Source organism: Rana temporaria, chromosome 2 (genome assembly GCF_905171775.1).
Source record: "Rana temporaria chromosome 2, aRanTem1.1, whole genome shotgun sequence".
Classification (NCBI taxonomy): domain Eukaryota; kingdom Metazoa; phylum Chordata; class Amphibia; order Anura; family Ranidae; genus Rana; species Rana temporaria.
Genome location: NC_053490.1, coordinates 266,075,066 through 266,099,391, shown reverse-complemented (window position 1 = coordinate 266,099,391; position 24,326 = coordinate 266,075,066). Strand labels below are relative to the sequence as shown.

The window sequence follows — 24,326 nt, the reverse complement described above, 5'->3', positions numbered from 1 at the left end:
GGCTGAGTATAAACCACTTAACACAGCAATTTATGCGTATTTAACACACAAGCAAGCTTTTTCCTTATGTTTCAACACGGGAAACAATGCTTGAGTTTCAAAGCAGAAGCAATAATGACATTAACATCAGCATGTAGAACTGCACTATTTTAAATGGGTTGCTGTTATAGTGATAGGTAAGGGCGTTCTGAAAGATCTGTGTATTATTGTGTGTTTATCCAAGTTCTACATTTGTGAACTACCATGTTAAAGTAAATCAGTCCCAAACTTTGACAATTCAAATTCAAACTGTGATCAAAGCCTCAGTGGATATGTATGCTGGTACATATGTGATCAGGGGTGAAGTGTGCAGGCAGCCAGGGAAGAAATGCATCCACTTAATAGTGGGCAAGGGAGTAGAATGTTGGCACAGTGGGATCAGTGAAGTGTGCCATACATTACTGACTCGTGTTGGTACGTTTGTGATGAATGAAGAAGTCCGTTGTTGCAGTAGCGATGCATATTGCTACAGTGGTAGTCAGTGTAGAAGTGTATTAGTACAGCTGTGGTCAGTGAACAGTTGTGGTGTTACAGAGACAGTCAGTGGGAAACTGTATTGGCACAGTGGTGATAAATAAAGAAGTGTACCAGTACAGTGGCAGTCAGTGAAGAAATGCACCAGCGCAGTTGTGGTTGAGAGAATAACTAAACCTAGGCAAGGGGTAGCTATTCTAAAAAGGTGAGCTTGCATTAGATGTGGCAAATCTTGAACTATGGTCAAAGTAATTATAGCGAAAAGCCACAGGATTGTTATCCTGCAACACCAAGGTCTCCCACAAATAGTAATTTACAAATAAGGCCTCGTACACACGACCGCTTTCCTCGGCAGAATCCATCAAGAAACTTGGTGGGAAAGATTTTTTGCCGAGGAAACCGGTCGTGTGTACATTTTTCATCGAGGAAACTGTCAAGTTCTCTATTTCCTCGACGGAAGTCTCAAATTGGCTCGTCGAGTTCCTCGTCGGGCTGGTTTCCGACGAGAAACTCGAGCGTGTGTATGCTAAGAAACCTGCGCTAGCTCAGAATAAAGTATGAGACGGGAGTAAAATTAGCATTTGTAATGGAGATAACACATTTTTCACGCTGTAACAAACTGAAAAGTGCAAATCGTCTCTTAACAAACTTTTACTTAACACGCAAACACATGAGATTAGCAAAAGCAGCCCCAAGAGTTGTGCCAGTGGAATCGAACTTCCCCTGCCGTTGTATGTGTTGTATGTCACCGCGTTTGAGAACGAGGAGATTTTGTCTTGACAGTGTGTACGCAAAGCAAGCTTGTCGAGTTCCTCTACAAGCCTAACAAGGAACTCGACGAGGAAAACGATGTGTTTCGCCCGACGAGTTCCTCGGTCGTGTGTACGAGGCCTGAGCCTTTAACACATAAAAAAAGACTATGGGGTTATGCAAGCAGACAAAACAGCAGAAGAGGAATTATATTGATAGCATAAGATTTAAACATAATGGAGTCATCCAACAAAATATAAACCATTGCATTAATTTACTTGGGTAATTTATAGCTTAAGCAATTGAGCTCTGTAAACAGGATTTTACAGAACAGACAAAAAGGGAAAATAAATGAAAAGGAGCACAGAGAAGACTACGTAATATACATATGAGAAAAAGATCATATCAAGATTATATTCTTTTAGTAATTTCAGCGATCACATGTATACCACATATGAATCACAGTACAGTTTACTTTTCAGTGAGGGCTCTTTATTAGGCAATAACTTTGATGCTGAAGTAATAAATATAGTATGTCGTTTTTGGGGGAGAACCAACAACGTTTTTTTTTGGCAAAAATAGTTTTATTTCTTATGCATTCTACATGCAAAATACCAATAATACAACAACGAAAAAAAACTTTCTGATAGTTGCATTTCTTTTAAAGTATCACAGACATGATGGATTATAACAATGTCCCGAACGGCTGTGCTAACAGCAGCGCAAGCATGTATTTTAACTTGCATATTTAATAATCTGAAGATTAAAACAATCGCTTTCCTTTTTTCCTGACTGCATATTAAAATATAAAGCAAATGTTGCCATGACCGTTTCAGTTTATAATAAAGTTTTATTTGAAAGTGTAACTGATATCATGCCAAAACCTTATGGCCTTTTCAGTTCTGGAAATACTTTTATTTTAAGCTTTATTTTTATTGCTAAGCACATTTATTAGTCAAAACACATAAATACAACTGGTAGTGCTTATACTGGCTGTAGCTGCATAGGGAAGGTCTCACAGCCAAATGCAATATGCTAGATTGCTTAAAAAAGTATTACATATAATAAGAAGGAGTGTATATAAAACGTTTAAATGCATCTGCAGCCAAACATTTTTTTTAGTTTTAAGCAGAATAGGAGTTAAAAACACTGTCCTAATTTCAGTTATTAAGATTCACCTACTCTATTTGCTTGATGACTACTGTCGCTGGGACTGGATGTGAGGGAAAAATCCAACATTTTGAGTTGCTACAAAAACATGAATAGAAGTGAAAACCTCTAATGTCCTCTAACATGTTTCGGAGACAACTTTCTAAAAGGTTATTTCCCTGAGACTTTCTTTTGCTTTCTGTTGTTTATGTAGAACAGGAGGTGAAGGAAAATCTCCCCAGCGAGCCACAGAAAAAAAAAAAAAGATAAGGGTTTTAACCATTCCCTATGCTATCCAACATTTAAAAAAAAAGGTTTTTGGATGCAATTATATTTTAAGTATAGTCGTTTTTGGTCCATTTCTTTTTTACTGTTTATAAACTTTTTATATTATTTGTATGTATATAAAAATCCAGATTTACGCTACTGCATCCTATAGTAATAGACTGTAACAGAAAGGGGGGAAATGAACCATAGCACACAGAGGGGGACTAACCATCCGACACGCCCACAAGTGTCAGATGCACATGATTTTTACCGCAACAACCAGGTCAAAGTCAGATGTTCAGTTTGCAGGACAAGGGATTCTTAAAAGTAGGTAATATGTGTTTAAAATGTACATTTAGTTGGGAGTTGCCCAATAAAGCTGAACCTTCTTTTTCCATTACGTAACCCATCAATGCAGCTTTAGCAATACAAAGTATAAAAAAGGATGTCCAATGTTAATTGCTTAAAGGGGTTGTAAAGGATTTTTTTTTTTCCCCTAAATAGCTTCCTTTACCTTAGTGCAGTCCTCCTTCACTTACATCATCCTTCGATTTTGCTTTTAAATGTCCTTATTTCTTCTGAGAAATGCTCACTTCCTGTTCTTCTGTCTAACTCCACACAGTAATGCAAGGCTTTCTTCCTGGTGTGCAGAAAGCCTCTTGAGGGGGGAGGGGGCGAGCAGGAGTGTCAGGACACACACTAACACACAGCTTCTTTTCTCTATCTGCAAAGTAGAGAGTGTCCTGACTTGCCTGTTCGCCCCCTCAAGAGGCTTTCTCCACACAGGGAGAAAGCTTTGCATTACTGTGTGTAGTTACAGACAGAAGAACAGGAAGTGAGCATTTCTCAGAAGAAATAAGGACATTTAAAAGCAAAATGGAAGGTTGAGGTAAGTGAAGGAGGACTGCACTGAGGTAAAGGAAGCTATTTAGGGAGAAAAAAATCCTTTACAACCCCTTTAAGGTTCTGTTTTAATGAACAGTTTGATGACTAAAACAATCATGTTTTCTTTGGGTTGACCTTAATGAGCCGTGATAGAAAAATAGTGCAAGAATTAAATGATCTTTCTCATTAAATACTGCATAGGCCTCAAAAATATTATGATCAGAGGTGCCCAGACATACTGGTTAAAACCACCAAGATCATCTAGTTCAGTGTTTCTCAACCGGGGTTCCGCAGAACCCTAGCGTTCTGCCTCAATTCAACATTGTGGTGATGTATAGCTGCCCAATGTTGTTCCCAGTATTCCCAATGCGTGCTGACAGTGAGTACTGTCAGCGTGCATTGATAACCGATGCCTTCTCTGTAGTTCCGCCTCAGAGAACTCAGAAGGCGGAGTCAGGAGGAGTGCAGAGAGCGGGAGTTCTAAATTCACAGCATGGAGACGTGGGAGCTGAGGATGAAGACTGTGGATGGGGGGAGCCATGAAGGGAGCCGAGATTGAAGGCCATGGAGGCAGGAGCACAGAGTGGGAGCCAAGAAAGAAGAGTGAAGGGGCAGGGAGTGCAGAGAGGGAGTCGTGAAGAGAGCCGAGAATGGAGGTAGGGAGCACCAGATCAGAAGGTGAGATCCTGTCTGAATGGTAGCAGTAATGCACACTGTGGAGGGGGGAGCAGAGAAAAAGAGCACATGGCTAAATTGGAATGCGAGTTCCTGTGTACAGAGGGGATAAATGAAGACTGCAGGGAATGGGCAGAGAACAGGAGGTGATATCCTACGTATAACAGCACTGGATGCAGACTGGAGGAGGGAGCAGAGAACAGGAGGAGCTGGAACTATAGAGGAGACACCGGGTATTAATGTGCATTGACAGCACTCGCTGTCAGTGCACATTGAAAATATTGGTATCATCTGTGTATTTTTTCTGCACAGAAAAGTACTCAAATGACACCAACATTGTGGGGTAAAACGGGGCACATAAAAATCAATTGTTTTCTTTATGTCCTTGCAGAGACCTAAGCTTGGAAAATGCAGGTCTCTGCACATGATGAGAGACAAAGTTTTATGCAGGTCAAATCTGCACAATTTTCCATCAATTATGCATGCATGTTGTGAACAAGGTCCAACTGTTCCCATAGTCTGCTGTCTTATTTATGAATCAAAATATTTGGGGGTTTTGTCCAAGTTCAGTAAGGCCTCGTTCACAGCACATGTGCAAAAAAAAACTGATGAAAAATATGTGCAGATTTGACTTGCATAGAATATTTTGGGCTTGTTCCAACATAGGTCTCTGCAAGGACAAAAAGAAAACAATAGATTTCTATGTGCCCTGTTCACACTATAATGTTAGTGTCAGGTGAGTTGTAAGATTTATTTTATAAATTAAAGCTATTTCTACAAAAATTGTGGTTATATCTACAGCTCGCTAGTCAGATCCAATGTTCCGTGAGCTTTAGATTAGAATTTTTTTTTAGGGGTTCCCCGAGATGTATTGCCAAGGGTTTCTCCACGGTAAAAAATAAAAAGCAAATTAATGGTGAACCGCGTATTTTACGCATGTGCCGTTCGTGAAAGAATCCCAGCGCGCATGCTCGAAATTATGCCGCAAATCGTCATTGCTTTAGACGTGAACGTAACTTACGTACAGCCCTATTCGCGAACGACTTACGCAAAAAAATGTTTTCAAAACTCGACGCGGGAACGACGTCCATACTTAACATAGGATACCCCTCATATAGCAGGGGTAACTTTACGCCGGAAAAAGCCGAACGTAAACAACGTAAAAAAATGAGCCGGGCGGACGGACGTTTCTGAATCGGCGTATCTACCTAATTAGCAGATTCCTTGCTTAAATATACGGAAGCGCCACCTAGCGGCCAGCGTAAATATGCAGCCTAAGATACGACGGTGTAAGACACTTACGCCGTTTGGATCTTAGGGAAATCTATGCGTAACTGATTCTATGAATCAGTCGCATAGATGCAACACCACAACTCAGAGTTACGACGGCGTATCCGGAGATACGCCGTCGTATCTCCTTTCTGAATCCGGGCCTGTGCGTTTAGTATCACTTATTTAACACTATAAATAACAAAAGATTTCCTAACATGACCAGAACTGCAAAATCTGTCCAGTGACACTTCCAGCCTCACTCCCTTTGAATAGATATAATAAAAGGCTGCCTTCACATTGCACTGTAATAGCTGTCTACAACACCATGTACAGACATAATGCAGACAGCTTATCTAATGATTGTAGACCTTTATTTACTGAGAAGTGAAAGTTGGGGCCTATTAAAATGTGCTGCTTAGAAGTGTATGGAGCTAAAGCTGTGAACTTTTCGCTTCACACCTGGGAATGAATTCTTTATCACGTAAGGACATCTTTTTTTAAGACGGTGCCAATTCGTTTGAAGCAGAATCCAACACTAAACAATCCTTCTTTTACTGTTCCACAGTAAAACAGTGTGTGAGCCTTGCTCGATGGTAATCATCAGCTCCATTACAATTCATTTTATTTTGTTCAGAATCATTAAGCTGGTGCGTTAGATAGCTGCTGAGTCCTATTACAGTGCTCTCTTTCATCCGATTCCAGATATTAGTCAAATGCCTTTCTGGACTTTTCAAAGCTTTATTCATTTGCAGAGTAGGTTGAATGGGGAGGTCAAAATTTGACTTTTACAGCCATATCAAAATTATCCACATTTGTTTCGAAACGCTGAGTTTGAACATAACATGTCCTAATTCTAAAAGCAATTTCAAAATAGCAGGTTATTATGTTTCAGTGTTATTATTATTATTAGGTTATATGGATTTGCTTTGCAAAGGGGAAAAAAAAAACGTTAACAAAATGTTGCTGTTATCTAATGATTTCATTTTCTTTATAAAAAATAAAGCATGCTCTTTACAATATCAAAAATATATATGAATTAATACTCAAAGTAAATAGATTTACAGTATGTGTTTGCCATAGGTAAAGCTAAACGTGATGTGACACTCTCAAAAGTGATGCAAAAAACTACTTGTGATGCAAAAATGCAGTACTAAAAAAAAAAAAAAAAAATTTGCAACACAAAGTTGCTATCTTTAATTGTTGAGAAAATCTTTCTGAAAAAACCCATCAGTCCTTCTCAAATAAAAATGTCCAGGCGTTTAAAAATCACAAACAGCTTTTTGTACCTTGACCTTTTCTACAATAAAATCGTTTGTAAACGGAAAAAAAAAAATCACAAACAGCAATTAAAAAATAAATAAATAAATGAATGGCTGCCAATATACACATTGTTGTTATGTGAAGAACCTTAGATAGAGCAAGTTTTGGAAAGCTCTTGATTAACCAGCCAAAATTCCTTAGCTCAGTAGGTGGCCATTTCATAAGTGTCCAGTCCTTTATTAAAAAATGGAATTAAACCAAAAAATAAATTGTGCAAAAAGTGTCACCAAATAGTAAAAAAAAAAAGAAGAATTTCTCAGTGATAGCTGCACTCACAAAATGCCCACATAAATATTATACATAATATTAACCACTTGCAGACTGCTGCATGTACATATATGTTGGCAGAATGGCACGGCTGTGCAAAGCAACATACCTGAACGTTGCTTTGAATTAGCCGCCGTGTGGGCGCGCGCGCTGCATGCTCGGTTAAGCGTGCCCGCAGGTCCCGCAGACTATGTCCGCCAGGTACCCGCGATCGTGTCCCGGAGTAGCAGAACGGGGAAATGCCTATGTAAACAAGGCATTTCCCGATTCTGCCTAGTGACATGGCAGGGATATACTGCTCCCTGTGATCGGGAGCAGTGATCTGTCATGTCACTGATAGCCCATCCCCCCCACAGTTAGAATCACTCCCTAGGACACTTAACCCCTTCATTGCCCCCTAGTGTTTAACCCCTTCCCTGCCAGTGTAATTTTAACAGTAATCAGTGCATTTTTATAGCACTGCTCGCTTTATAAATGACAATGGTGCCAAAATAGTGTCAAAAGTGTCCAATGTGTCCGCCATAATGTCGCAGTCACGATAAAAATCGCAGAACACCGCCATTACTAATAAAAACAAAATTATAAAAAAAAATGCCATAAATCTATCCCTTATTTTGTAGACGTTATAACTTTTGCGCAAACCAATCAAAATACGCTTATTGCGATTTTTTTTTTTACCAAAAATATGTAGAAGAATACATATCGGCCTAAACTGAGAAAGAAATTCGTTTTTTTAAAATATTTTTGGGGGATATTATAGCAAAAAGTAAAAAATATTGGCCCGGATTCACAAAGCACTTACGCCGACGTATCTCGAGATACGCCGCGCAAGTGTAACTATGCGCCGTCATATCTGTGCGCCGTGCCCACAATCTGAGATACGCCTAAAAATAGGCTTCCTACGACCGACGTAACTTGCCTAAGCCGTCGTATCGTGGGCGCATTTTCCGCTCCCATTGATTTTCTATGCACATATGCAAATGAGGGAGATATGCCGATTCACGAACGTAGTTGCGCCCAGTGCATAATATACGCGGATTGCGCAAGTCGTACGTCCGGCGTAAAGTTATTCCCCATATAGGAGGTGCAACTCATGCAAAGGTATGGACCAGGGAACAGAGCCGTCGTATTTTACGTTGTTTACGTAGTACGTGAATATGGCTTGGTTACGTTCACATCGTAGGCAGTGATTCGACGTATCTTCGGCTGATGTTTCGACGTGATTTTGCGCATGCGCACTGGGATGCGGCCACGGGACGGCGCATGCGCCGTTCATTTTAAGTACTTCTATGGCGCTTGGCCCATCATTTGCATGGGGTCACGCCTCATTAGCATGGCTCACGCCCACTTCCACCTACGCTGGCTTACGCCGAGGAAACCCAGCGTAGATTTGAGAGCGAGTGGGAGCACTGGCTTCCTGAATACTGTGCTTGCCTCTCTGCGCTGCGTCGGCGTAGCATATATTTGATACGCTACGCCGGCATAAATATGCGCCAATGTATGAGAATCTGGGCCATTGTTTTTTTTTTTCAAAATTGTCGCTCTTTTTTTGTTTATAGCGCAAAAAATAAAAACCGCAGAGGTGATCAAATACCACCAAAAGAAAGCTTTATTTGTGGGGGGAAAAAACGTCAATTTTGTTTGGGTGCAACGTCGCATGACCGCGCAATTGTCAGTTAAAATGACGCAGTGCAGAATCGCAAAAAATGGCCCGGTCATTGGGCAGCCAATTTTTCCGTGGTTAATGAAAAACGTGTTGTGCTATCAATATAAAGTCCATAAAATCACAACAATCAATCAAGTAAAACATTTATATATATTAAAAACTGTAAATAAGAATGTGTTAAAAAAAAGTCCATCAGAAGAAAGAAGTGCTAATATGCAAAAAGTTATTTTATACTGGTGTATCAACAAAATTTATAGGGCCAGATTCACAGAAAAAGTACGCGTTGTATCTTTATTTTGAATTCACAAACAAAGATACAACGGCATTTGGCTAAGATCCGACAGGCTAAAATTAGACAGCCCATGTTAAAGTATGGCCGTCGTTCCCGAGTCGTCCGGGAATTTGAAAGTACGTAACGCACGTCGCCGTTTAAAACATTACGTCAGGGCGACGTCATTTCGCGCAAAGCACGGCGGGAAATTTCAAAACGGAGCATGCGCAGTACGTTCGGCGCGGGAACGCGCCTAATTTAAATGATACACGCCCCATTTGAATTAGGCGGGCTTGCGCCGGACGGCTTTACGCTACGCCGCCGCAAGTTTACAGGCAAGTGCTTTGTGAATCAAGCACTTACGCTGAAAACTTGTGGCGGTGTAACGTAAATGGGATACGTTACGCTGCCGGATTTCTACATGAATCTGGCCCATGGATTTTAGTGTGGATAGCAAAATATTAACCATCCACTAGTGCACACCCAACTCTCAAGCTGCTTACTTGCTACTCTGACCCCCAACATTGGAGTCTTGCTGCATTGGTGATACCATGGTGATACTGGGATAATGTGCAGTCAGACCCCCATCTTGGGATCAGAGTAGCTGGCAAGCGGTTTAAGTATTGGGTGTGCACTTTAGGGTGTGAAGATTTGCTATCCACACTGAAATATGGATTTTTCTTGATACACAAGTATAAATTAACTTTTTGCACAAGAGCACTTCTCTTATTTTTCTTCTGACGAACTTTACTAGATTATTTATGAATGTTTTACATTTTCTTATTTACAGTTCTTGATATACATGAATGTTTTACTTGATTGATTACTTGTTAAGCATCGGCTAGGATTTGAGTCATCTATGGGCAGGCTGATTGTCACCAAGTCAATCCATCAAGTTTTTTTACGTGTTTATTGCTAGCAGCTATAGCTGTCCCCCCACCAGGAGAACACAATGGCTCCGTGGGAATGATTGCGTGTTGATCAATCTATCAACCATCTATGACCTGCCTTAGTAAGAAATCTGATAAATGTAATAAAGCCTTCTGAGAAAACCAGCTTCATCAGATCCAATACTGTACCTTTATTTAAAGAAACTATCAGTCATGGAAAAATCAGTATTACCACCCAGATTTACAAAACTCCCTAATGTTATAAAACTCTTACCATACTTACAGTTTATGTACTATTGGTGCTTCTATATTCCTGGTATTGATGCATCTGTTTATTTCCTGTTATACCAGACTAATACAATTTATAAAAGTGATTGTAAACGATCACCTTGTAAAACAACTCACTCAGTTTAAAATAGAAATAAAATAATAAAAAACATTTGTGTATAGATTAAAAAAAAAAGACCGGAGTTAGGCTTACCGGTAACTCTGTTTCTAGGAGTCTTCCAGGACAGCCTCTTGAGACCTTGGGCTCCTCCCTCCGGGACAGGAAACACGTACACCCTTTTCTTTAAAGGGCGGTCCTCTAGATCTCCTCCTCAGTTTGCCCGAGAAATACCAGAAGATCCTGAAAGACATAGTCTACTAACACATCGTTAGATCATTTTATATCTTCACCACAATTACAGTTCCTTAACAGACACCGGGTGGGAAAAACTCCGGCTGTCCTGGAAGACTCCTAGAAACAGAGTTACCGGTAAGCCTAACTCCGGTCTTTCTCTAGTCGTCTTCCAGGACAGCCTCTTGAGATGACAAGCAAGAACTTACTGTTTTTTAGGGTGGGACTACTGTCTGGAGGACCCTTCGTCCGAAGGCCTGATCCTTGTCTGACAGCAGGTCCAACCGGTAGTGTCTTGCAAAGGTTGAGTAAGATGTCCAGGCTGCCGCCTTACAGATCTCTTCCGGGGACGCTCCTGCTCTTTCTGCCCAGGAAACCGCCACTGCCCGAGTAGAATGTGCTTTAACTGTAGGTGGTTCCCTACCCCCTAACGTATATGCTTCTACAATCAACATCCTGAGCCATCTGGCAATAGAGGATTTTGATGTTCTGTGACCCTTGCGGGCACCTGAGAAGTTAACAAAAAGTGAGTCACATAATCTAAATTCCTTTGTGACTTCTAAGTAAAATAAAAGACTTCTTTTAACATCCAATAGGGACAAAAATTCCCCTTCATCATCTTCTGAAGAGGAAAGCAGGGTTGGTAGGACAATGTCCTGAGTCCTATGAAAGGTAGAGGCTACCTTGGGTAGGAAGCTAGGATCCGTCCTAAGAACTATCCTATCGTCAAATACAGATAGGAAGGGCTCCCTAATAGAGAGGGCCTGAAGATCGCTGACTCTCCTGGCTGAGGCTATGGCCACTAGAAAGACTGTTTTAAGGGTAACATGTTTCAGAGAAGACTCTTCCAGCGGTTCAAATGGTTTGTTAGTAAGAGCCTTTAGTACCAAGGACAGATCCCAAGAGGGACAGGCTCTAATCCTAGTTGGATTAGATCTTGTCAGACTTTTGAAAAAGTCTTTGACGAAGCGATCGTGTTGAAGAGGTACATCCAAAAAAATACTTAAGGCAGCCGCCTGTACTTTGAGAGTGCTGACTGATAAGCCTAAGTCCGCACCTGCCTGCAAAAATTCTAGCACTACTGGGATGCCAGAATGATTCATTCCTTGCTGTATCTTCCAGGAATTGATTTTTTTCCACACCTTAGAGTATATTGCTCTAGTTACAGGTTTGCGACACCCTAAGAGAGTCGTGACCACTTTATCCGAAAAACCCCGTGCTTTCAATAGTTGCTCTTCAGAAACCAGGCAGTTAGTTTCAGGTTCTTTATCTGAGGATGAAGGACTGGACCTATAGACAGTAGATCTACTTTTTCTGGAAGTGTCCAAGGTGGATACAGGGCCAGCCTCCACAGGCTGGCGAACCATGGCCTCTTGGGCCAGAAAGGCGTGATCAGAATCAGATCCGCTGGTTCCCTGAGAAATTTTTGAATTACCCTGGGAATCAACCTCACTGGAGGGAATGCGTATGCCAGGCTGAAATGCCAAGGATGTGAGAAGGCATCTATCCCCTTCGCTCTGTCTTGCCAGATTTTTCTCTGCCCAGATCAAGATCTGTGTAGCTGTTGCCTGGAGGGCTGGGCTCCTTGTGCCTCCTTGCTTGTTTATATAAGCTACTGTGGCAGCGTTGTCCGTCCTGATTTGTAGATGCTGACCCACTAGATAGCACTTGAAGTCCTGAATGGCTTTTAGAACGGCTAACAGTTCTTTTTGGTTTGATGACCGAAGAACCTCCGAGGACGACCACTGACCCTGGGTCCAAACTTCTCCCAGGTGGGCTCCCCAACCCCCCCTGCTGGCATCGGTGGTCATTACCAGAGCCACTGGCGGATCCCAGAGAAGACCCTTGTCCAGGTTTTCTCTGGCTCTCCACCACCATAGGTTTCTTTGAATGCTCTTTGGGATAGGTATTGTGAGGTCCAAATCCTCCTTCCTGCCACTCCAAAGTTTGAGCATATGTGCCTGGAGAGGACGCGAATGAAATCTGGCCCAGGGTACCGCCGGAAAACAGGCCGACATCAGACCCAGAACTCGCATAACTTGCCTTATGCTGATCTCCTGATTCGTCTGGAGGAGAGCAACCGCCTGATCCAGTTTGAGAATTTTTTCCTGGGGAAGGAAAATCTTCTTTTCTACTGAGGATATTCTGTATCCCAGATACATCACCTCCTGTGATGGTATCATCTGCGATTTTTCTTCGTTGACCAGCCAACCCAGGGAACGCAGGAAAGACAGGGCTACCTTCAGGTCGCTCTCTAACTGATGACCAGACGGGGCTATGAACAACAGATCGTCTAGGTAAGGCACTATTGTTACTCCTTGAAGTCTCAGTGGTGCCAGGGCTTCTGCTAGGACTTTGGTAAAAATCCTTGGCGAGGAAGACAGGCCAAAGGGGAGGGCCCTGAATTGCAGATGTTTGGTAGCAGAACCCAGTCTCACCGCTAGACGCAGGAATTTTTGGCATTCCTGACGGATCGGAATGTGTAAATATGCGTCCCTTAAGTCCACGGTGGCCATATAACACTTTGGGAAGATCAGACTGGTGACTGAAAATATCGATTCCATTCTGAACCGTTTGTACCGGACCCACTTGTTGAGGGGACGAAGGTTTAAAATCAGTCTGTACTTTCCTGAGGGCTTTTTCACCACGAAGACATGTGAATACACCCCCTGACCTTCCTCCTCCTGGGGAACTTCCGACAGAACCCTCTGATCCAACAGGTCCCCTAAAAGGAGACCCAGGGCCTCTGCTTTCTCCCGGTCTCTGGGAGGTTGAGTGACCAAAAATATTGGGGGAGGGGGAGCTGAAAATTCCAGCCTGTAGCCGTTTTCTATGAGGTCGTGTACAAACGGACTGACTGTTAATTCTGTCCATTGTGAGAGGAACTCCCCCAATCTTCCTCCCACAGGGACCTGAGTGTCACTGGGTTTTGGGGGGAACCTGAGGAGGGTTAAACAAGATTCCTCCTCTTCCACGTCCCTTTTGGCCCGACCAATGTTTTTTAGGATGTGAATCCCGGTCTTTCTGGTTTTGCCTAAACCCTCGAAAAAAGCGTTTATTTCCTTCTTTCTTTTTTCTTTCCGGGAAGGCTTTCTTTTTATCTTGTGTCCTTTCTAGTGCCTCCTGGAGACCCGGACCAAATAAGTGATCGCCAGAAAAGGGTAAGCCGCAGAGTTTTAACTTTGATGCGGCGTCACCAGTCCATGTCTTTAACCAGACCGACCTTCTGGCTGCGTTGACTAACGCTGCGGATCTGGCTGCAAGCTTCACCGATTCTGAGGAAGCATCGGCTAGGAAGCCAGCCGCCTTCAAGAGCAACGGGAAAGATTTTAAGATCTGCTGCCTGGATGTACCAGCAGTGATATGCGCTTGGAGTTGATTGAGCCAACACTCCAAGTTCCTGGCTACGCAGGTAGCCGCCAACGCTGGTTTAAGTGCAATAGTGGAAGCATCCCATGCCCTTTTTAAAATGATGTCACCCCTTTTATCCATCGGATCTTTAAGTGATCCAAGGTCATCGAAGGCCAGGTCAGTTCTTTTTGATACCCTGGCCAGAGGTGCATCTAGCTTTGGAACTTTGTTCCATGGGTGCGTTGCATCTTCCTCAAAAGGAAATCTACGCTTTAGGTTCCCTGCATTTAAAAGACAATGCCCCCTGACAACCACACCGTGTGCCAGAAAAGATAAGTGCTGGGGAGCCCTCCACCACAGGCCCTGCCCAGGGAGGGAGAAAAGGTCCTGAGATAAATTTAGACCATGTCCCCCAAGGTAAGTGAAGAGTCAGCCTAGCCCCCCTTACCTGGGAGACGCCGGAGCCGGTGGACCCGGAGTCTGTGGCCTGCCTCGCTTCCTCCATCGGTCCTGTGTCCTTAAACAGCCCGGCTGCGTTTGGAACACACCGCTCCGTGTGCCTTCCTTCCACTGCCGCGCCTAAGTCGAATGGGACTAGGTTTCGACGGCGCCCCTTGATGACGCCGTTCCGGTGACGCACTTCCGCCTTGTGGAACGCATCCGTCCCGCCCCTCAGCGCCGCTCCGGAAGGGGATCTGCAGTGCAGAGCGGCATGGCACAGCCAGCGTCTCTCGCCGCCGCCATAGCTGATGTACCGCGCTGTGCTCTGAGATGAAGACCAACGCAACAGGTACTGGGTACTGCGGGGGGGGATGCCGACATCAAGGGTTCCCACTCTCTCTGAGCTTTAGACAGCAGTGAAATCGGTGACCTTTCTCTTCCTAGCAGGAGCAGAGGGGTACCAGGCAGAGAGGGAATCCAGCATTTTTAAAAGTCCCTTAAAAAAAAAACGTGCTCCTTCCCTTCTGGCAGGAAACACAATAACTGAGGAGGAGATCTAGAGGACCGCCCTTTAAAGAAAAGGGTGTACGTGTTTCCTGTCCCGGAGGGAGGAGCCCAAGGTCTCAAGAGGCTGTCCTGGAAGACGACTAGAGAAAAAAACATTTTAGGCTGTATTCACACTTGCACGACTCCAAACTTGAGCAGACTTTGGAGCGCAACTTTGACGCAACTTTGGATGGGTGCAACTTGGATATGACTTTTGCCAACTGTTGCATTGTAGAACATTCAGATACTACTTTCATGCAACTTCTGAGGGTTAACATTGAAGCCTATGGCCCTCAAGTTGCATGGAAGTCAGACCAGACCAAAGTAATGCATGAACTACTTTGAAGTCGCTGCAACTTTAAAGCCGCACATATGAATGGTTATCATTGGAAAACATTGGGAACAACTTGTCATGCAACTTTGATGTCCAAAGTTGCATGACAAGTTGCACAAGTGTGAATGGAGCCTAAAATACCTTTGTTTCCCATTTTTTACAGTATAAGTGACCACATTCACTCCGTTCTCAGCTGCACACGAGCTGAGAGGAGAAACAGCAGCACAACAGGGGGAAATTAGATCACTTTGAGTGCCCCATAAAGTAGAGCCACTTGGGTGCCCTTCACCAGCTGTTAAAGCCAGTACCAAGGTCACAGCTGCACCAGCACCCGTGAGCTTGTTTTAGCCACTTGTTTACCATTTTGTTTATAAACGTACCCTGGAATTAGGGCTCCCTGCACTACAAGGGTTAAAAGCTTATTACATCTTGGGGTGCACAGTGCAGGCTCTGTCACTCATATTTATCCCAGCGTGAAGCTTTGGAGAGTAGCACTTGGGTAGAAAAAACACCCAAGAAACCGAAACGCGTGTAAATGTGCCTAAACACTAGATGCACTTAGCGCTTGAGCGTTCATTCATTTCAAAGGCTAAAATAAATGATTATTCTGGCCAATGAAAGGAATATATGTCCAAATGCACTCAACAGGAGGGATGGGCAAGGACGAAGAGGGACCAGAGAAAAGGAAGACCTGGGCTGCTCTGTGCAAAACTACTACACAGAGGAGGTAAGTATAATAGGTTTGTTATTTTTAACCAAAAAAAAAATGAGACTTTAGTATCACTTTAATAAAATGGCAGCATTCACATTTCTGACTGCTGATCTCTTAATCTTTTCAGCAAGGATTTCAGCTGGAAATGCCCATATACTGTATTTTTGTCTTAAAAGGGAAAGTTCATAAATTAAAAACCCCCAACCCCTTAAACAAGTCCTCTAAAAACTACCCTAAGAGCCCTTTCACAGCGAAGCGTCGGTGGTAAAGTGCTGCTATTTTTAGTGGTGCTTTACCATTGTTTTTGCTTTTAGCTTCCGCTAGCAGCCGGAAAAGGGTTAAAACCACCTAAGCTGCCCATTCATTGCAATGGGCAGAAGCGGTGTATACACCGCTCCAAAGATGCTGCTTGCAGGAGTTTTTTTATCGTCCTGCCAGCACATCGAAAAACGCCCCAGTGTGAAAGGGGTCTAAGCTAAACCATCGTTCCCCCTCAGGTGCTTACTTATCACCTCCGATGACAACAGTCTCATCCAGGCCAGTAAAATCTAGTCCTGGGCCTCCCACACCTGCAACGGACAGATGGGGACGACAAGATACAAAAGTAGTAGCAGGCTACGTTGGAGGCAATTTGTGCACCGGGTTTGGTGTGATAACAAGCAAATGCAGCACCAGTATCTGCACAAAATAGAATTCCTCTTTCAAAAGCGGAAACATATATAAATTCTTTCCCAACCTTATCCACTTGAAGAAATTCAGCACCCACATGGAGGGGGATTCGTTTGCCACCCCTCTAGAGAACTGAACAATTGTATTGCAGTCTTTCCCATTGGTTTGTATTTTTTATTTTTTCCTCATCCTGCACCCCCCTTCCTCCTGTAGACTAGGTGCTGCGGCATTCACCACATGCGCAATATAATGCATTTGTACACCTCTGAACTCCTAATGAAATCTTATTTGAAATGTCTCAAGTAACAACTCAGCCCCTCTCTTGTTACATGAAGTAGTGGTGCTTAAAAGTACATTGAGACAATGTTAATTGTATATTTCTAAGCAGTATTGTAAACTGTTTATTTATTTTTTCAAGCCAATTTAGTAGTAGAGGCAGTCATCAGGGGTCCTCTATATGCATTCTATTATACACTATATTAGTGGTGACTGAGCATTTACATTGGATATAAAAAGTCTACACACCCCTGTTAAAATGTCAGGTTTCTGTGATGTAAAAAAATGAGACAAAGACAAATCATTTCCGAACTTTTTCCACCTTTGGTCCAGGTTCACACTGGGGTGTGGGAGTGAAGCCGTGCGAGTTCAGCTGAACTTGCATGATTTCACTCCCACTGGCAGTCCCGATTTCGGCCGCGATTACAGAGACATCTGTGCAGGTTTCAATAAAAGACTGTCTGCTCGCGGTTTGTTACAGCAAAACTCCAATCTTGCTTTAAGGTCAGTTGGTCAGCTCAAAATTGTGTAAGGACACAGGACACAAAACTCAGATCAAAATGAAATAACTGGATTTTCTAACCACAACTGCCATGTTCTCTGAATGGTAGCATCAATTTAACAATTGAATTTACTTGTTCCCAGTTTGAATAGTATGATCGCTGACACTGTTGTCTTGTTTTTTGAGGATGCAAGCTCCAGAAATGTAATATCCCTACTTTACTGCTGACTTCCACAAGCACATGAATATCAAGTAAAGACAATGGGGAAGAGCTGATCCAAAGGATGATGAATAATAATGTGATGGAAATCCCATATATGATAAAAGTTCAATTAAATGCTAATCTAGTCACTTGTATTTTTATTTTACAATATTTTTATTGATTATTGTTCTGGACCTACATGCCTCTTCTGGGAGCTACAATAATTTTTGTTTTCTTGCCAATAAAGAACTTTTATCATATATGGATTTCCATCACAGGTTATTATTCATCATGCTTTGGATCAGAACTTCCCCTATTGTCGTTATGGCTTTATGTGCGGCGCACAGCAGGGGTCCGGGGCGTGCTGGTTCACCGGTTCAGCTCCGATTTTTGATTTTTGTCCGAATTTTGGTCTGAAATCGAACCTGAAACGCACCAAGAAAAGGCACACGTTTTTCCGGCACACCGCACCACACCTGCTTCGGAGATATGTGAACCCGGCTCCATAGAGAGCCGGTCACATTCTCCTGCTATGCAAATTGAATGCGGGGAAATGCGCATTTAATTTGGATAGGTGTGAACCCGGCCTATATGTTTTTTCTCATCTGGTCTTTCCAGGTTTGGGAGCTGCGGCCTCAGATTGGTGGTCATTATTCCACCAATAAGACTTCCTTGGTATCCTTGTTTGAACCTGGTTTTTGTTGATTTTTTAACATGAACATCAAGTGTTAGGGCAACTGAGAGGAATATACCTGTTCGGGGTCACTTACCCACCAAGTAGGGTTGCATAAAATATTACTTACCAGGAGCTTGCACTTTCAATAACATGTCAACACTGGCAGCCCCCATATACAGTATATCTCCTGACAGGCTCCCTTTAAAAATGTGGTTTACAAGAGCAAAGGTACTCAAAACAGCCAATAGACATCTACAAACCAGACGCCTAAATAATGTTAATAAATTCCTACATGCTGCAAAAATGTTATTAAAAGATACCAGTCTAACCCACTTCTTTAGAAGGTGTTTTCTTTTACTGTTGGCAGCTAAAAATTCACCTTAAAAACAGTGATTTAAATTACCTGCAGGTGTATGAACAGTTCAGACTAGAAAAGCCTGAAATAACGCAGGGGTCTATACTACCATTCAGAAAGAAGCATTTAATTGGCTCACCCTTCACCTATTACATTGAGCCAAAAATGTATTACTGCACTTACCGTACCATGTCTCAGTTTATAATGGCTTCAGGAACAAAAGACATAATCAAGAGCTCTAATTACACAGAAGATCACTGTAAAAAGGAGTAATGTGTTCCTAACTTTTATCACCATCTGCTAAGCAGTGGAATTTAACAGAAACGAAAAAGAATACCATCTGAAGCAATTAAAAAGCTTGTGAAGAGTACGTCCAGAAAATGTTTTGTCTAGATATTATACCAGGATCTAAAACACTTTCTCAAGAAACAGCATATTACATTAACCGGCCAAATCAGAGTGCAGCCAAGGGAGCAAAACATTTCATATATTATAAGGTAGATCAGTAAAAGAAGGGAAATGCATAACAAAGAGAGCTATAATAAATACGGTAGGTAGAAGAAATATGTAAAGAATAACTGCATGAAACAAATAAAAAAATAAGGTGAACTGATAATGCCATTCAGGAAACCCTGCAACTGCAAAACATTTTACCATGTCTGCTCTTAAGTAGGGATGAGCATGGATTTGGACAGAACTCCCACCCACTTGTATGTTAGTTTAGTTAGTGGCTGGCCCAGGCTAGGGGGAAAAAAGTTAACTTGTGTGCTTCTGTTCCCAGGCTTTTTGGGTCCAGCCTGCCCACCTGTGATATAAAAGGGGTGGGAAGGATGAGGTCCAGGACCCGCTCTTAGCTACAAATGCTGTGAGTGCATTGGGGAGGACCACTGCATCTTACAGTCTGTTGGAGGCACCGGGTATCCAGAGAACAGCCAAAACACCTAAAAATGTGCACCTAACATTTGCAGGTATGCCTGGGCAGCCAAGTATAGATAGATAGGGACATTTTAAGGTTATTGTTCACATTAAAATGTATGACCAAGTAAAGTTGCATCAACTGTTCTAAGCCTGGTCTAAAGTTATTCAAAAGGGTTGGATGATGGTTTTGGCAACAGTAAAACACTTGTGGGGTATGAGGCCAAGCCACAACAAAAGGTCTACTCAGCAAGTCTAGCAGAAGTAATGCAGGTGCTGTGGGTAACCAAGCAATAGCCAAGGTATAATCGCAGCCAGACATAAAGCCTGGTACAAGTGATGGGTCCTCCAGTAGTAAAGGGGTTGGTGTTCTGGCTCCCTCCTCAATGGTCGGTCACCCGTAGCAAACAGGACTGAACACGCATTACAGAGATTCCTAGCCTGGCGGCATAGTTCAATAAGGAAGTAGTTGTAAAGTCAGTGAAAAGCATTACTGCCAGTCCCTGTTATAACAAGAATGATGCCGCTAAATACCTTATTTCAGAGCGTGCCTGTGTGGTCACATGACCTCCCACCTGCTCTCCTCCCCTGATCCAGGGACTAAAGTGGGAGGGTTTGAGATTTACTTTTGATATCAGCCGGGAGATTACGTGACCACTTGCTGTCCACTCAGCCCCCGGCTGATGTCAGCAGGAAATCTCAGCACCTCCCATTGTAGTCCTTCGTTTTTGGGAGGAGAGCGATGGTAGGTCACATCTGTGTTATACCTTGTTATAATACATAATTCTCCTGCGCTCTGGTGTTTTCGCTAAAGGGTGATGTAGTCCAATCCGAGGGCAAGGTCTAGAACAGTGATGGCAAACCTTGGCACCCCAGATGTTTTGGAACTACATTTCCCATGATGCTCAACTTCACTGCAGAGTGCATGAGCATCATGGGAAATGTAGTTCCAAAACATCTGGGGTGCCAAGGTTCGCCATCACTGGTCTAGAATCTTGCAGCTCTCCTCAGAACCATGTGCGTTCATGTGGCTAAAAAAGAAAGAAAAGAAGGGGGGAGGGCGCACCGACCTAGTGCATTACCATAAAAAAGTTTTATTGAATAAAATAAAAACAAAAGTCCTACTCACAAAGAGCTTGAATACACGCTTATCAGACAGACAATCAGACTGGTCTCTTGGTTCCTGCCAGCAGGACCTGATAATACCGAGGATCGGATGGTACCCCAACGGCGGAATGGCTGACGCGTTTCTGGGGTGCCCCCTTTTCTTCAGAGCCTAGATGGTCCGTTATAGCCCTCTCCTAATTGCCCTCAAGAGCCACCAAGAGACCAGTCTGATAAGCGTGTATTCAAGCTCTCTTTGTGAGTAGGACTTTTGTTTTTATTTTATTAAATAAAACCTTTTTATGGTAATGCACTAGGTCGGTGTGCCCTCCCCCCTTCTTTTCTTTCTTTTTTATGTCTTGTTATAACTGAGGGGCTGGCAGTAATGCTATGCACTGACTTTACTGTCACATGAAATAGCGGCAGGAGCAGAGGGGCCGGTTTCGAGATCACTCACACACTAGGAACTGACAGGCAGGGAGGGATGGGGCGAGAGGAGAGACTCTTACACAGCTAACACAGAGTGACAGAGGCACCTAAACTAACCATAGTATCATGGATCAGCAGCCATGATTACCAAGCTCAGTTCACATAGGGGATACAGGAACAGGCAGAATCAACCAGGTTTTTTACAGCATAGAAAGGGACAAATTAGACCGCACAAGCACTATGCGCTGTTTAGCTTTAAAGATATAGGATCATTTTTTTTTAAAGGTTTACAACACATGTACACTTGAGGTCCATGCTAGGTGAACGGCAGGACCCCATTCTGTTACTGGAAGCGAGGTAACAGAGGTACACTGGACTGGTGGAGACTTACAGTGTGTAGTGACACAGGACAGCACTTTTCAGAGGAACTCTGTACTCTTATTACAGCACATAGTGAAGCAGCTCATCTCTAAGTCAGAGAACTGTCCTAATGTTTGATTCTCACATGACTGCCGCCCCCGTCTGGCCCCAGGCATTTATGATCATGGTGAAAGGTACCTCCCACATGCAGGGTAATAATCAATGGCGAATATGTATTATAAAACGAATGTGGTGTAAATACCATTAGCAACATGGCACACAGTTTTCCAGGCTATTAAAGTGGCTTTATCAGCAAAAATTACTTTTTTTGACAAAGATAACACTTTTGCATTTATACTCTGTATATTGGCATTCAAACTTTGTGGGCAATATCAAAATATGTTTTTGAACAGTAAGCAGATTTTTTGGCATAATAAAAAAAAAAAAGAAGAAGATCTCACATTGAATTCACATATTACATTACTATTAGACCCCTTTCACACTGAAGGCACATTTCAGGCATTTTAACACTAAAAATAGCACCTGTAAAGCACCAGTCAAGCCTCCCCAGTCTGAGACCACTTTCACACTGCTAGCGCGGTCATGTTAGCAGGAAAGCGCCGCTAGTTTTAGCGGCGCTTTACCGCTGTTATGGGGGCGCTTTTAACAAAAATGTTGTTTGCAGGACTTTTTTTCCTGTCTTGCAAGCGCACCGCCCAGTGTGAAAGCACTCAGGCTTTCACACTGGGGTGGCTTGAGAGGCACTTTACAGGCAAAATGCTTGTAAAGCGCCTCAGTGTGTAAGGGGTCTGAAAGCCCAAGTGCTTTCACACTGGGGCGGTGCGTTTGCAGGACCGGAACAAAAAAGTCCTGCAAGCAGCGTCTTTGGGGCGGTGGTCAGCACTGCCAAAGCACCTGCAAAGTGCTTTGGCAACGGTGCTTTGCGGGCGGTTTTAACCTTTTCAATCGGCCACAAAAGAGGTTGAGCTAGCGGCCGAAAAGTACCGCTATAACAGCGGTAGAGCGTCGCTAAAACTAGCAGCACTTTACCACTAATGCGGCCGTGCTAGCAATGTGAAAGGAGCTTTACATTTACATTATTAATAATACAGAGCATCAAGGATACTTCTGAGGAAAGAGAGTCAACTAAAACAAACCTATAAAACCTGTAAACCAAGAAAACTGTCATGAAAATTGTAAAAAAATCTGAAACGTACAAATCTGAGGAGATGGTAAGATTCGAGCAGATCGTACAGGACCATGCCGGGCTGAAAATAGTTCTTGTGCTTCACCGCTGACCTGCAAAACATAATATGCAAAACATGTTAGTTAGTATAAAGTTTTTCTCTTTTAGGCCCCTGTCAGTTTATTTGGCGGACCTGAACGGGTGCTCCATGCTTGTCTATGGAGCATCAGATGTCAGCGGTGACCATGTCGGCTGACATCCGATCCGCTAAAATCAGACGGATGGCGACACGTCGCCATCTGTCCTGACGGGACGGATCGGATCGGGTGAGATCTCATGAAAACGGACATGCTGTCTGTTTTCGTCCGATCTCTCCATAGACAAGCAGTGGCGCTCGACAAGCCCCTTCCCACTCAGTGAGCATAGAGGGACCTGTCATCCGCCATTTCAACGGAGAGATCTCCCGCTGAGCTGGCGGACCGTTGCAACGGATCCGCGTGGAAGGGGCTTCAACATTAACGGAATTACAGAAACACTAGTTTTCATAAGAGTGATTAGAACACCTGCCAGTTTGTATTGCTGTCTGTGCCCGTTAGGAAGATTAACCCTCTATTTGTCCTGTTTACTACCATTATTGAAAGTAAAAGAAAAATCACAAATTTTGGGTTGACACCGGAACAATAGAGGAGAAATCTTCCATTGGGGTCTGATGACACTTCGGGATTCCCTAACTTTAAAGAGATTTCCTCTAAATTCCTCTTGGCTGTGGGACAGGAAGTGAAGGTAAAAATCCACAATGTGACATAAATGACAGGGGTTATATCTCTCCCTTACTCAATGCAAAAGTTTTGCCTTTAGTTTTACTCTAGAGCTGAACTAAGCAAATATTGTCTAAATATAAGAGGCGTGTACAGTTTTTAATTTAAACTTGGTCTGCTTTTCTTCCAGATAGGTGTATTAATTCAGAGTACAACATTTCCTCTGTGCGGGAGCTTCCTGTAATAAAGACCAGTTACTACTGCTCTCGCTCCTTGTAGGCCTGTTGCACACTTACTGATCTGAAGTGAGATGCATTGTTGTTGGGACATTGCACACAGCTAATGCCCCGTACACACGATCGGATTTTCCGTCTGAAAAACATTGGATGGTTTTTCCAATGCAATTCCGCTCAAGCTTGGCTTGCATACACACGGTCACACAAAAGTTCTCGGAACTTTCGTCCGTCAAGAACACAATGACGTACAACACTATGAGGAGCCGAGAAAATTAAGTTCAATGCTTCCGAGCATTCGTCAAATTGTTTCTGAGCATGCGTCGGAATTTTGCGCATTGGAATTGCTACAGGCGATCAGATTTTCGACAGCAAAAGTCCGATGGAGCATACACACGGTTGGAATTTCCATTCAAAAGCTGACATCGAACTTTTGCTGTCAGATTTTCCGATCTTGTGTATGGGGCATCAGAGTAAAGATCAGTATTACAGCGTTGAGTACAGAGCAGTAAAACAAAAAAATTGAAACTTTTACATTTGAATGCAGTAATTTACTCGTGCGTTTACTCGTTTAATATATAAATGTGAAAAAAAACTTCCGTGCTAACCTACTATTACAATATGATTGTGAAAAATATGCGATAAGTTCTAAATACTACAGGAAGCAGTTAACACCAATATGCTTCCAACCACCTGTACAAAAGCAAGAAATATATAATATCTCACAAGGGTG

The 24,326-nt window shown here is 42.9% G+C and overlaps 1 protein-coding gene across 5 annotated transcripts in view; it reads right to left on the bottom strand.

Annotated features, from left to right (window-relative positions):
• Positions 1–24,326, bottom strand: part of BCAS3 (BCAS3 microtubule associated cell migration factor) — a 1,469,256-nt gene that overhangs the window by 1,361,024 nt on the left and 83,906 nt on the right. For all 5 annotated transcript variants that reach the window (XM_040336914.1, XM_040336915.1, XM_040336917.1 and 2 more), the window contains exon 6: positions 22,634–22,715. In XM_040336914.1, the coding sequence (XP_040192848.1) occupies positions 22,634–22,715 (82 nt within the window). The remainder of the gene's footprint in view (positions 1–22,633; positions 22,716–24,326) is intronic.